At 38.6% G+C, this 14,113-nt stretch overlaps 1 protein-coding gene across 1 annotated transcript in view; it reads left to right on the forward strand.

The window, feature by feature from the left end:
- gpc3 (glypican 3) overlaps positions 1–14,113 on the forward strand; it is a 173,809-nt gene that overhangs the window by 74,417 nt on the left and 85,279 nt on the right. The window contains exon 3 of the mRNA XM_067457674.1: positions 6,387–7,075. Within this exon, the coding sequence (XP_067313775.1) occupies positions 6,387–7,075 (689 nt within the window). The remainder of the gene's footprint in view (positions 1–6,386; positions 7,076–14,113) is intronic.

Consider the following 14,113-nt stretch of genomic DNA (forward strand, 5'->3'; position numbering starts at 1 on the left):
TAATATAAATGGATTATACTCTCTAATGAGGTTGTGCAGCTTATACTATAGTATATTGATAAGAAATATAATTATAAATATACTGTATATATTGTGAATAATATACAGTACTCTATTCAGTCTAAACATACAGTAGCTCTTGACACTACATTTACAATGTAGATTTGAGTTCGAACCAATTCTGTTATTTGGTGTGTGTGACTGGGTAGAATACTAGCTTACTGCACATCATATATTGCATACTACTATTTCTTAAATATATTTATATACACGGCCGTTGAAAAGTCTGGGGTCAAAGATTTTTACTTTGAAAGAAATTAATACTTTTGTTCAGCAAGGATCAATTTAATTCGTTAAAAGTGAGAGTAAAATGTTACAAAATATACATTTTTGAACAAATGCTGTTTAAAAAGACACTGTTTTATTCATCAAATAATTTTAAACAAAAAGCAGCACAACAATTTTTCATTTTTTTTTTTTTTAAATCAATATATTAGAATGTTTTTTGAAAGATCATGTGACAATGAAAATTCATCTTTAACTTCACAGGAACACATTGCAATTTGAAATATATTTAAATTGAAAACACTAAAATAACACTTTTTCACAACAATATTGTTTTTACTGTATTTTTGACCAAATAAATACAGCATTGGCGGACATAAGAGACGTCTTTTAAAAAGAAATTCTTACTGACCCCAAACTTTTGAATGCTAGTGTACTGTATATAGTTTTAATGAAATTAATAATGCAACAATAAACATTTCAAATTGTAAAAATAGTATTTAGTATAATTGTGGTTGATACTACAGTATGTCCAGGTTCATCACCCTGTGGTCAAGTGGAGCACATTGTATTGTTGAAAACAGTATGCAAATGCTCTGTTGTCATGTGTACTTTTTTATGGTTATTCCATGCAAACAAAATTATTTTTGCTGTGCACTCTATGCGTACTGTATACTACATATATAGTATGAGTATTACAGTTCTATGTAATTCTGTCGAGCAGCGAATGCCCGGACCGGTTGTCTAAAAGCACCTTGAGACTTTTAACTGCTCGGTGATATAGTGCTAAGTGATTTCTATCTCATCTCAATCAGCGCAATCCATAAACTCCTCCAGCATGTTGTGCTGATGTAATATCCTGTGCCCCTGAGAGCCGGACTCCCTGGGAGAGATGGATGGAGCTCTTTACGTATGTGGCAGTGAACAGTCTGCTCGGCAGCTTGCTTATATCACGACTTTGCAGACTAAAGGTCTAATTACAGACTCCCCACCTCTCAATCACCTTCACCCTATCTGGAAGACAAACTCAAGGCCCTTTTTCCTCTCTTTCACTCATATTTCTCTTCTCTGTCATTCTTTCTCTCTCCTTATAGCCTATTTTCCCCCTCTCCACATGCTCCTAAATCCCCTCAGCCTCTCGTCTCTGGTCTCCCCAGTTTCCTGGGTGGGTTCGGTAGCAATCCCTCTTTGCCTGCGTGCTGATAAGGCTTCACTGAGAGCTTTCAGATGCCACTGATTATGTCTCGTCTCTTTGTGCTCTATTTTCTGAAAATCTCAGCATCTCTCTCAGCATCCTGCATGGATGAATGAACGCCTTATAAAGCTATAAGGCTCTTGAAAAGCACCCTTGTTGTTTTAAAAGGACATTGTGGTTTTCATCTGGAGGGGAAACTTTAATTCTATCTTCCTTTTTTCTCACTGTTTATCATCTTTCAGGGATTAGGTTTGTGTGTGTGTGTGTCTGTGAGGAAGAGATTCTGTGGATTATTGTGTATCCAAGGTCTTTTCATTTCATTTTCATTGACCTCTCTACATCAGTAAAATTTTAAGAGCTTCAATGAATAGGTCTGATGCTTTAGATCAGGGGTGTCTAAACTGGCTCCAGGAGATCCTGCAGAGTTCAGCTCCTGCAGAGTACCTTCTCCAGCAAACATGGTTGGGAATTACTAGTATACCTGAAGACCTAGTTGCACTTTTTGCAGCACTTAACTAGTATGTCATAAGCCTTCGTGACGTGTACATGCATAATATGCAGCTTAACTTCATTGCGCCTGTCTTCAAATTTGTGAACAGAACAGTTTTATAGCTGTGACAAGTGCTGGTCCACTTTAATAAAGTGTTAGCTGATATTAAACAGACAATCTACTAATACTCTATTGGCTGGTAGTTGACATAGTTACTTATAGTAAGTAGAATGTCCAAAGTGGACCATCAAAATAAAATTTTACTTTTATTTGAACAGTACTACAGTAGTTGACTCAAGTAAATTATATTATAGTCTAAATAGTGTAATATATATATATATATATATATATATATATATATATATATATATATATATATATATATATATATATATATATATATATATATATATATATACACTTTAAAATATTTGGTTAGTTTTTGTTGGTTTAACTTAAAAAAGTAATTAACCCGGTTGCCTTAAAATTTTGAGTTTATTGAAATTAAAAATTTAAGTTGATACAATGAAGGAAATTGGTGATAAATACAAACTCAAAATATTATTGTATCTGAACCACATAAAAAACTTGATAAATAATGAAAATAGCACTATTTGGCATGTTTCACTGCGTCATCAGAATTAAAACACACACAATTACCCAACATGCTTACAAAATATAATATTTCATATTATATTTCAAAATATAATATTTTATAATATTTCAATAAAGGCTGTCGAATCTCAAAATGTTCATTATTAACTCAAAATTAACATTTTTAATGAACTCAAAATTTTAAGGCAACCAGGTAACTTTTTTTCTAAATAATTTTTTTCAGTGCACTCTAAATAATGCTGGGTTGTTTTTTAACCCAAAATGCTGGGTTAAGACTGTTGGGTCATTTTTTTTTTTTGGTTTATTTGATCACATTTTATACACCATTGGGTAGTTTCAAATTTCCAGTTGTTGGGCTAAACCTGCTGGGTCGCAATGCTTGGTTGATTCTACCCAGCTTGGTTGTTTCACGTGCTTCCCGCCTCGATTCGTTTAAATTCGCTCCCAAACTGTCATTTTGAAAGGCCAAAAGCAAAAGGCAAAGCCACTGGTTGCAGATGTTTTAAGATAAGTTCATATGCTTTCATTAATAATCATTTTAATTAGCATAATTGTATTTTTTCTTCTTCTTCGCGGCAACAATTCTTATTGCTTACATGACGTTAAGACGACAAAAGTTTTACCTCAGAATCCGATGCACGTTACTGACTCGTGTTAGTTTAGGACGATAGATTAATAAGTTTGTTTGTGATAACACGGAACCATGATCCCCTTACGAAAATTAACCATGGCTGCATTTCCCGAAACCTTCTTAACTCTACGTCATTCTTAAGTTATACCTTAAGGTATCCCTTAACGTTAATATGTGTTTCCCGAAACGAACTTAGTTAAGAATACCTTCTTTAAGTCATACTTTCGTAAGGTTGGTCTGGACCACTCTTAGCTATACCTTATCACTATTAAAAGTTAATTCCACTAGTGGCCACCACTGTGAAAAAAAGCTTCTTTATATGTCAGTCTATCCGAATATAATTCCGAAGTTGTAATATACACCCAGTGTTCAATTAGGCTAGTTGAATAGTTTTTTTTTTTTTTTATGCAAGGATTAAAATTGTTATACGAAATTTCATAAATTTCTTTGTCATAAAATTTCATTACAAACACTAATGGTTGTTAGCTTTTTAATGATATTATCCAAAGGTACATCAGCTGGCAAACCATTAGACAGGAAAGGCTTAGGAGCCTATTTAAAGGGAATGATTGTGGAGGGGAGTTTAGTCAAACTTTGGCAGCGAGGCAGCGAATATAATTGTGCTAAATCAAAGACGGCGCCATCCGCGGAGCCATTTAGTGTATGTGCACTATTTCATATGTGAAAACTTTAGTCCCTGGCTACCATGTCAGAAGCTGCTATTAAAAATAAATTTCGCCTACCACGACAGCAAATTCAGCAGCTTTTAGATCTTGTTGGATCAACTTTGTCGAGACAAACTGGACGGAGCTCAGCTACTAAAATCAGCTGCTGGAGGCTCTTCTCTTCTTTATTTTTTCTCCGCCATATAGTAGCAGCTGATTATATGTTTTGCGTGTTGCGTTTTTATTGAGTAGGCCATCTAATAATATAAATTAGTTATTTACACAATAATGTGATGCAGCTGCTGCATGGTCAATCATCCCTGGTTGTGGATTAAATCAAGACACTATGGAAAATATATTGTAATAATTTAAATGACGCGTGATGCTCATGAGAATGGCTCAAATGGTGGTTGAGCATGAGATTCCTGGTTCGTGCACTCATTTCAGAATTATGTAAAATTTAGGTGCAATTTTGTATGATAAATGAAAGTTCAACTATTTCTGAAGTGTTTCTTTTATAAAGAACATAATTTTTCGCATAACACAGTGAAACAGCCCCTGCATAGAGTAAATAATCGATTCTTGAGCCATTGATAGAAGCCAATTCAGCACCGCCGCCACGAACAGCACCCGCTTACGTCGCACTTAAGAAGGTATACCTTAAGCGACCTACTAAGGTATAGTTCGGGGAACACACCTAGAAATGGTATACCTTCAGTTAAGTTATACCTTTAGAGTCTTCGTAGCGCGCTAAGAGACAACGTTATCGGGAAATGCAGCCCAAGGTTTTATGTAGGGATGTCACAAGTATCGGTACTTCGGGGTACCAAGTAGGCTACTGAAATTTTAAAAACGTGTAACATTATAGCATCGACTCACAAGTAGACTATATTCGGTCTCGCAGCTGCGTTCAGTCGTGTCACGCAGGGTTCCCGACTGTAGCCGAATATATACCAGTGTCTGTATATATGTAATACCATTTTAATATTACTCTTCCACCGCAGTAAAGATAGCTTGCGGTTCGATATTCAGATTTAGTTTGGCCATAAATCCCCCGTGCGCAGTCGTAGACATGCAAAATAATAGTTGTTGTCATAGTTCATGATTAGTGAATTCTAGTGATGCGGTCCTCCGGTCCGAAACTGCTTTTTTTTCACAATGACTATTCATTTTATATTGCGTATATCTCCAAAAGTTGGTCACTTAGAAGATTGAAACCAGTGTCATCTTGATCTTCTTGATTTGTGAATTTTTTCACAACAAAGCACTTGACCGTAACACGCAGACTGCGCACGGGGGATTTATGGCCAAACTAAATCTGAATATCGAACCGCAAGCTATCTTTACTGCGGTTACTCTTCCATGTTCGAAGACGGGGGCGCGTGCTCGCGCGTACACACACGCGCGCCTCGCTGTCTTATTAGCCTCTGCGTGTCACTGAGGGCATGAGAATTTACCGTTTCATTTGAGAAAACTGTCATATCATGAACACAGACACTCAAAGGTCTCAGCTACCTGTCAAAATAAAAGTTCGATTTAAACGTGAATAAATTGACAGAATATATTAGGTTTGTAGTTGTCATTGTTGCCAATTTTAACACATTTAAATGTGTGTTGTACCATTTGTCATATATATTGTCTAGAGCTGTATTTTAGATTAGTCAGAGGCAATACATACATTTCTAATATCAAACTGCAAAATGAAACACACACACACACACACACACACACACACACACACACAAACACACACACACACACACACACATATATATATATATATATATATATATATATATATATATAAAATGTATAATATAATGCAGTTATAATGCATCAGGATTCAAGGCTTCTGTCGGGACAGCCTTTTTGTACTGCACGGTGAAGTGCAGAATCAGACACTGCTGGTTTTTATGTAACATATTTTTAATTATGAATTATGACAATGCTTGGTTCATTGATCTTCTAGGTTGGATTGCGTTGTCACCTAAACTGAACCAGACCCAAGTTCGTTTTTTAATCAGGGTCGAGTGATTGTTTTGAGTGTGGTTCTGAGCCTGATTGCCGTGGTCATATAGTATATATAGAAAGTGAGAGAGTGCAGACTCCCTAAGAAGTAATTTATTCATATAATGCTCTCTTTCTTAAATGAGAGTAAATGTCAAAATCATATGTCTAAAGGACTGAAGTCTAACACATAAAACACAAGCTCATTGATGTAATCCAGTTGTGTGCCATTTTGGTAAGCCTTATTTCTGGTCTGAGGTTTCAGTAAAATGTAGGATTATGTTTCAGCTAAACTGAATAGTGCAACGTTCACAGAGTTTTGTATACTCTATAGAAAATAAATATACAAAAGCTGTCAGACTGGTGGTACTCCTTCATAAGGGATACCTTTGTACCTTATTTACCTCTATAGTGTGCAATTTTGTACCATTTTTTGGAGAGTTTGCATACTCTGTCATCACCCTTTCATTTATCTCTTTCTTTCTGTCTTTTTTTCAGAGGCTTTTGACATGGTGCTCCGTCTGGGTCGTAATTCCACCCTGACGCTGATACGGGAAGAGTTTCCCGGGTTGGGGGCCAGTGCCAGCGGAGCCGTAACACAGTTATTCCTGGACATGTCTCTCTACATCCTGGGCTCTGACGCTAATGTAAACGACATGGTCTCCACCTTCTTCTCCCGTCTTTTTCCTCTCACCTACCGCCATCTTCTTGGGAACGGGGCGGTGACAGGCATCTCGGATGAATGCCTCCGTGGGGCTTGGCGGGGAACCTCTGCATTTGGGTCGTTTCCCAAGATGATGATGACCCGGCTGTCTCGCTCGCTCCTGGCCACTCGGGTGTTTCTGCAAGCGCTGAACCTGGGCATAGAAGTGGTCAACACCACCCAGCACCTTCGGGCGGGCAGGGACTGCGGGCGCTCGCTGTTGAAGCTTTGGTACTGCCCTCACTGTCAAGGCCTGCTGGAGGCCCGCCCGTGCCGCCCACTGTGCGTCAGCACCATGGGAGCGTGTCTAGGGGGAGCGGCGGAGGTGCAGACTCACTGGAGGGCATACGTGGAGGAACTGGGGTCACTCGCCACTGCCATGAAGGGTGAGCAGGACATCGAGGCCGTGGTGCTCAGACTGCACGTCATTATCAGACAGGCTTTCAAACAAGCTGTGGTGGCCAAAAGCAAAGTCAGCGCACAGGTGAGTGACACATGGTCTCAGAGAAAGGGTGAGAATTTGAGTGCTGTAGGCGATTCCAGACATTTTGCTAACTTCAGCCATTTTTGCTAAAACTCTGTCTCCAAGATCTTAACCTCCAAAGACATGTCAGCAAACCCAGTGTCAGCAGATGTGAATGAGTGAAATGACTCACAGGGATTTTTGATTGGCTACTTTTCTGATTGGCTCAAAACGGAGCCTAGGGCTTTCAAAATCAAAAAAGCTATCAAGATTTTTCAGGACACCTAAAAATAAAGTACATTTATAGTTATAGCCGAGCGCTTTTTTGCATAGTCAAGCTACATTGTTCATCTATCTCTCTAAAGATGGCACAATTCACAATTAACATTTCTGATTCCCTTTTAGTACTTAAAATAAAAAAATAAAATAAAAAAAGTAATGCGATTTTTATAAATATTTTTGCAAAAGCTGTATTTACTCTTTTAAAGCTACACTGTGTAATTTTTTTAGTTTATTCTTAGCTAAAACACTAACAAAACACTAAAAACACACACAAAATATATGTGCTCGTTAATGTATATTTACTTCTTTCAAGTAATAAAGTATTCTCGTAAGTTTATAATATGCCATTGAAAATACATACGGGTGAGGGGTTCGAATGCCGGTCGCCATGTTGCTCCTCCATCTTGACAGTACATTAGCCAAAGAGGGACATACCCATAAATTCAAGCTTCGCCTTTCGCGTTTTAACACTCGATGGCACCGTGTCGAATGTGAAGAGGGGGATTGCCATGTTAATCTTGGACTAAATCGGCCACTGTAGGAGTTAAAACGAAATCAGAATTGAGAGGAACCGAAACTATTATTCAGTGGATGGTCATATACCTTTCCACCGCTAGATGGGGGAAAATATCACACAGTGTAACTTGTAATGAGTTTTCAGTCTTTTTAGAGGCGGTGTAAACAATCCTATAATTAGCTTTTACTCTGTATTAAACAATAATACTAAACAAATAAAATCTGAAAAATCATAAAGTGCATAATGTAACATATATTTAATTACATTTTTAATTTACTTAAATTATATTGATTATTAAAATCAAAATTATTAATATTTATTTATTTATTTATTGTTTGATGTATTGTTTGTTTATTTGTTGTTATTATTATTATTATTATTATTATTTTAAATGTGTTGTTCTCCAAAAAGGATGGTTGGAGATCTGAGAATATACACATGCATTTTTCAAGTCAGTTGAAAAAGAGGTCTGGTTTCTCATATATTCAACGACTTCTGACCTGTAAAAGATGCTTTTACATCTTTAGCAGGAGAGAGAAGCAACACGCATGGAGCACAAAGGGCTTGAATGAAGCGCGTTTGGCTCTCTAGATAAAAATATTAAAGGATGTAGTGCTGAAAGCGGTACCATGAACGACCCTGAGCGCTTGAACTGCCCTGTTGTTTTAATGCGCTGCACACTTAAAACTGTAGAAACTGCAGCATTATGTCCTGCGGTCCGGATGGAACCAAGCCGGGGTCCGCCATTTGAATACCTCACATGGTGTTGAAAAAAAAATGGGATGGGAGGTGAAAATTATATTTCAGTGTTTTTGTGTTCAGTTGCAAAACTGAAAAGAATGCAGTTTCTTGGGGAACAAAATACTTTTGCGAGAGCATGCAAAGGTTTTGAGTGGAAAAGCATTGAGATATAATATTTCCTCACCTTCTCACATTTTTTTCCCATCACCACATGCCCTTGGGGGCTCCGTAGAAACATTTCAGTGACCACAAAAGTTGCAGTATTACAAATTAATCAGAGTAAGTTTGTTAGGATAGATGTTTATTTGTGTAAGAGTGTAATTCTCTCCACGTTTCCCTTCGTTAACCATTTCAGATGTGTTCATCTGTGCTTGCATAAGAACACTCTAAAACATTTTTACCTGAACACTTATTCCCTCGCTCTCCAGGAACCGACAAAACGTTCTCGCTGATGGCCCTTTCGTGGGGGCTGGAGGATTTTAAACAGCAATAACACACTCCAGTTGCTAGCGTATGCCATCGAGATCAGGAGGGCAAGTGCTCATGAAATATTGAATGTTAGCAATGGTGGAGCTTGTTCTTCTTTTGCATGATGGGGACGACTAAACTTTCCACTTTAACACTTTAGCATCCTGTTGGCGTAAGACACACACTCGCTTACTGCAGTGAAATGCACTCACATTATTTATCAAAGCGCCATCTCCACTCATCCCCTCCTCCGCGATGTGTAAAATACTCCACCTTCTGTTTGCCGGTACAGCGTGGGTGCGTGTAACTGTGTTTATGACTATGGTTGTGTTTGGTTCACGCAGTATTTGTGGAGATCAGAGAGGCCTTTGAAAAGAGGAATATGAACATGTTATTTATTCCTGAAGGGGTAATCGAGCTGCATGATGGAGCGCCTGTGAAGTTTTAACAGCAGGGTCCTACAGGAACTATTAGGAACTATCATATACTTTTTAGCCATGCAACCTCACATTAAAGCTCTGCAGTGTGATGCACACTTAAAAATAACCTCACTACACATTGCCATAGGCTGTTAATATATGCCATCACACTGAATGATAATATTTTCATATCTGATGTTCAAATCTCTCTTGCATATGTCTCTGTTGCTAAATTTATGTGCTCTAGAAACGTTCAGCCAGTCCATTCTCTGGATATCTGGGAGAGATGCAATATTAAAGTCTGTGTTTACTCAGTACAGGTGTTTGTATGTTCACCCAGACCTCCATATATATGGTAATGCGTCCTTCAGCTTAAAGTGCCATTGACACTGATGCTCGTGAAGCTGGTTCTGTACTTTATCGCTTAATAACCGGCCAGTGCGTGTGACGGAGAGAGTGTGTCTCAAATTTGAGATCAGCACAAGCTGGGTTTCCATATTCATCACACAGACACATGCTGGATGCAAATGTCCTAAAATATCCTTATAAAAACATCAATCGAGGTGGGTTAGATTTATTATTTATTTAGAAGACATTTACAAATTCAGGGAAATAAATAAGATCGATTTGTGAGAAATATTTCTGTCAGGATCACTATTGTCAAAGATGACTGGCAGTGAGCATACATTTTGGATTGGCGGTATCTCTTCTGGGCAAGAACTCCCTGCCCATCCATGCAGCCTAGAATGGATAAGAGCAGGGAGAGCAGCGATAATCCCCCTCAGGGTCAACAGAACAGAACCAAAGTATGCAATATCCATACATTTTCTTAAAGGGGTGATGAATTGAGAAATCAACTTTCACTTGAGCCTTTGATAAATAAAAGGTCATGGTAATATAAGAATATCCTGTAAGTTTCAGAACTGAAAACTTCTCTGTCAGTAAAAGAAAAGCTTTTATAGACCCCAGGCCCAGAAAACGAAGATGTCAAATCAATGATGTATTACAAAGGTGAAACGCCGCCTCTATGTGTATGCTGCTTCTGTAGCCCCGCCCACCAACTCATAGAGCTAAACTGATCACATTACAGAGCAATAAACATGCAGAAGATAGCAAGATAATCGTTTGTAAACAAGACACAGGTCAACACTAGATTTTCAGACATATTGAGATTAAAACACAATTCTGATGGTGGTGGTGAGAGTAAAGGCAGAGCAGAAGACAAAGTGGTGGAAGTTGGAAAAGGAAGAGTGCTGTGTGGTTTTCAGGGAGGAGTTGAGGCAAGCTTTAGGTGGCCAGGAGGGGCTTTCAGGAAAGAAAGAGGAAAGAAGACAAGGAGACTTGGTGGTGGAATGAAGAAGTCCCGGAGAGTATCCAGAGGAAGAAGTTAGCTAGGAAGAAGTGGGACAGTGAGAGGACGGAGGAAAGTAGACAGGAATATAGGGTAATGCAGCGTGAGGTTAAGATAGAAGTGGCAAAGGCCAAACAGAAAACTTATGAGAACATGTATGCAAGGTTAGATAGTAAGGAAGGTGAGAGGGATGTGTATCGGTTGGCGAGGCAGAGGGAAAGAGATGGAAAGGATGTGCAGCAGGTTAGAGTGATTAAAGATAGAGATGGAAATGTTTTTACTGGTGACAGAATGGTGAGGGAAAGATGGAAGGAGTACTTTGAAGAACTGATGAATGAGGAAAATGACAGGGAGATGCGAGACAGCGATGTTGTATGGTTTGGAGACAGTTGCACTGAGGAAAAGACAGGAGGAAGAGCTAGAGGTATGAGAGCTGAAGATGTTGAGGTTCTCTTTGGGAGTGACAAGGATGGATAGGATCAGTAATGAGTACATCAGAGGGGACAGCTCATGTGAGATGTTTTGGAGACAAAGTTAGAGAGGCCAGGTTGAGATGGTTTGGACATGTTCAGAGGAGGGAGAGTTAATACATTGGTAAAAGGATGCTGAAGTTAGAGCTGCCAGACAGGAGGTTAAGAGGAAGACAAAAGAGGAGGTTTATGGATGTAGTGAAGGAGGACATGAAGGTAGTCGGACTGAGAGAAGAGGATTCAGAGGATAGAAATAGATGGAGGCAGATGATTCGCTGTAGCGACCCCTGAAGGGAACAGCCGATAGAAGAAGAAGAAGAAGCTGTGCCTTCTATATTGGATACAACAGAAAGGGTGCAGCACACTTATGTGAATAAAACATGTTTTTATATGCGTTAGTATTACATTGTTACAGATCGTATCGATTATGTGTATGTTACGTGTCTAACAGAGAATACCAGTATGCTGTCACAGGCTGGAACCCCTTATTTGTTGGTTCATTGCGATTCGAGATCAGACTCCCAGGGCTCGCAAAGCCCAATGTCCCGGGGCTATGTGTTTTTCAGATGGGCCACCAAAACGTAAGCACACCAGGCAGGCCGGTGAATCTTAAATAGTGAAATAACATCAATTTATTGATCTCCATTGTGTTTGAAGAGTGTGTGTGTGTGGTCGCACTTATATCCACCGATTGGGCAAATCAAAAAAAACAATTTGGGGCAAAAAATTAATCAATCATGGGTGGATGAGAGATAAATCTTTGTTTGATAAATACGTTTTGAGACTGAGCCCCATCAGAGAAATATTCCAGTTGCCACTTTCAAAACAATCCCTCCCTCATGTGAACTGACGAGAGCAGAAGCTCATTAAATATGCAAATCTTATCCAATCCTAGCTGTGGCCGTTAACTTCTAAGTCTTCAGTGCCCATCAAAACCCAGTGTTCAGGAGTGAGCCTCAAAACCAGTGTAGAAATTAGCCTATTACTTATTAGTTATGAGGTTTTTGAATGTAAAAAAACATGCAAACGTCATAAGTTGAACTCAGATAACAGTTTTAAAGACTAAAAAGCCAGTTCATGACACCTTTAATGACAATAATTACAACATAATTGAAGAAATGAGTATGATTCAAGAGGAATATCAGAAAGCTCAGTCCTAAGTGAATGTGAGAGGAGCTAGGGATGGAGAAGGGTAATTAGCTCCTGAGCAACTGAATGAACCATATATATAGGAATGCAGTGATAGGTGTTGTGTTCCTGTAGGTAGATGTGGATCAGCTGACAGTCAGCTAAAGCGATCTTGACTAACATGACCTTCCAGAACTAACGCAATGCTTGATTTGTGGCAATGATTTAACTAAATTGAAACGAGGCAACAAATTAGTACAATGTGACCATGGTTTGCCTAAAACAAAGAAAGAAATAATAAAATGTTGCCCCGATTTAACTAAAATAGGAGGCAAATGAATAAACCATGGCCTGAAGTCATAGGAACTAATTCTAATATCCAATATCTATTCTTTCAGAATGTTATATGTGGAGCTTTGTACACATAAACTATCATACATGTACAAAATAAATTCCTCAATGTGCATCAAAAAAGTCCTGTGACTTTGCCTCGATAGGTCTGGTCAGGTCAAAAATTCCTAAATTCACTGTTTGGATGGAAACATGGCTAGCGTTGAGGAAGCTGCTTTGATATTTAGTTTTGAACCGATTCCTTTGAACTGCCCAAATAAGCCAAACCTACGCTACATGCATGAATCATGTTTTTAATCAAACAAACTGATTTATGAGTTTGTATGAAACAGGACAGAGATCAAGTTTATTGCTGTAGCAAATCCATTGTAGAATTTTGTAATGTTCCATTTCTACTTATTACAAAAGTATATTTCAGTACTTTGAAAACAGTCGACGTGTCACACTACTGAAAACGTGTCACGGTTGTGGCGTTGATCCTTTTATCTACTCTCAAACACTTGATGGCCAGAGCACATGTGTAGGTGTGTGTGACCTTCCCACACACCGTTTCTGAATTTTGAAAGCTAAAGCTTCACAAACAGTGAAGTCCTTGGTTGAGTTCAACAACTATAGAGCTCAGCTTGAGAATCTATCAGAAACTTCATGACATTCATGGCAGTCTTCACTCCGGTGTGTGATTACCTATGAGTTTACGCTCTTTTGCTTGCATTTTTCTTTTCAAGGGAAGAGTGCTGAAGAAATAGAATTTTGTGCTCTTTCCTTCACTCATCGTCTTTTTTTCTCCCTTCTCTGTGATCAACAGCTGTTGACCCAGATAAAAGGGAGAATGGCCAATAATGCTTAATATGGTGTTTGGGCTTGTATGTCTGTACGTTGCCTATAAAGTGCCGTAATTTTCGTGAATGTGAATTTGATTAACGTGGTTTCAACAAGTAATGTACAACATGGTCCTGGATCAACTTCTTTATTGACAACATTCCAATCAACTAATCAGATTTGAGGGACAAGTTTCCAGTTTATGTGAAGTTTAGGCTTACAACTATGGTTAGGTAGCCTAGAAATCTAGACGCACCCTACCGGCAGCAAATCTAATCTGCCGCAAGTATCGTTTAGCAACTCTCCATACCTTCTAAGCTGTAAAAACCCAACTCTGGTCAGGCCAATCACATCGTGTATAGAGTCGGTGGGCGGGGCCATAATTACGACGGCCGAGTTGCGTTTGCGTGCTTCTAGTAAACACAGAAACTGGTGAACTGCGGTCTTTCGAATCAGCTTTGACCACGACTCTGGAAGACTTGGAGTTAAGCTTTTCTCTGAGAAAAAAACAAA

The sequence above is a fragment of the Pseudorasbora parva genome, chromosome 11 (genome assembly GCF_024679245.1).
Source record: "Pseudorasbora parva isolate DD20220531a chromosome 11, ASM2467924v1, whole genome shotgun sequence".
NCBI classification, from domain to species: Eukaryota; Metazoa; Chordata; class Actinopteri; order Cypriniformes; family Gobionidae; genus Pseudorasbora; species Pseudorasbora parva.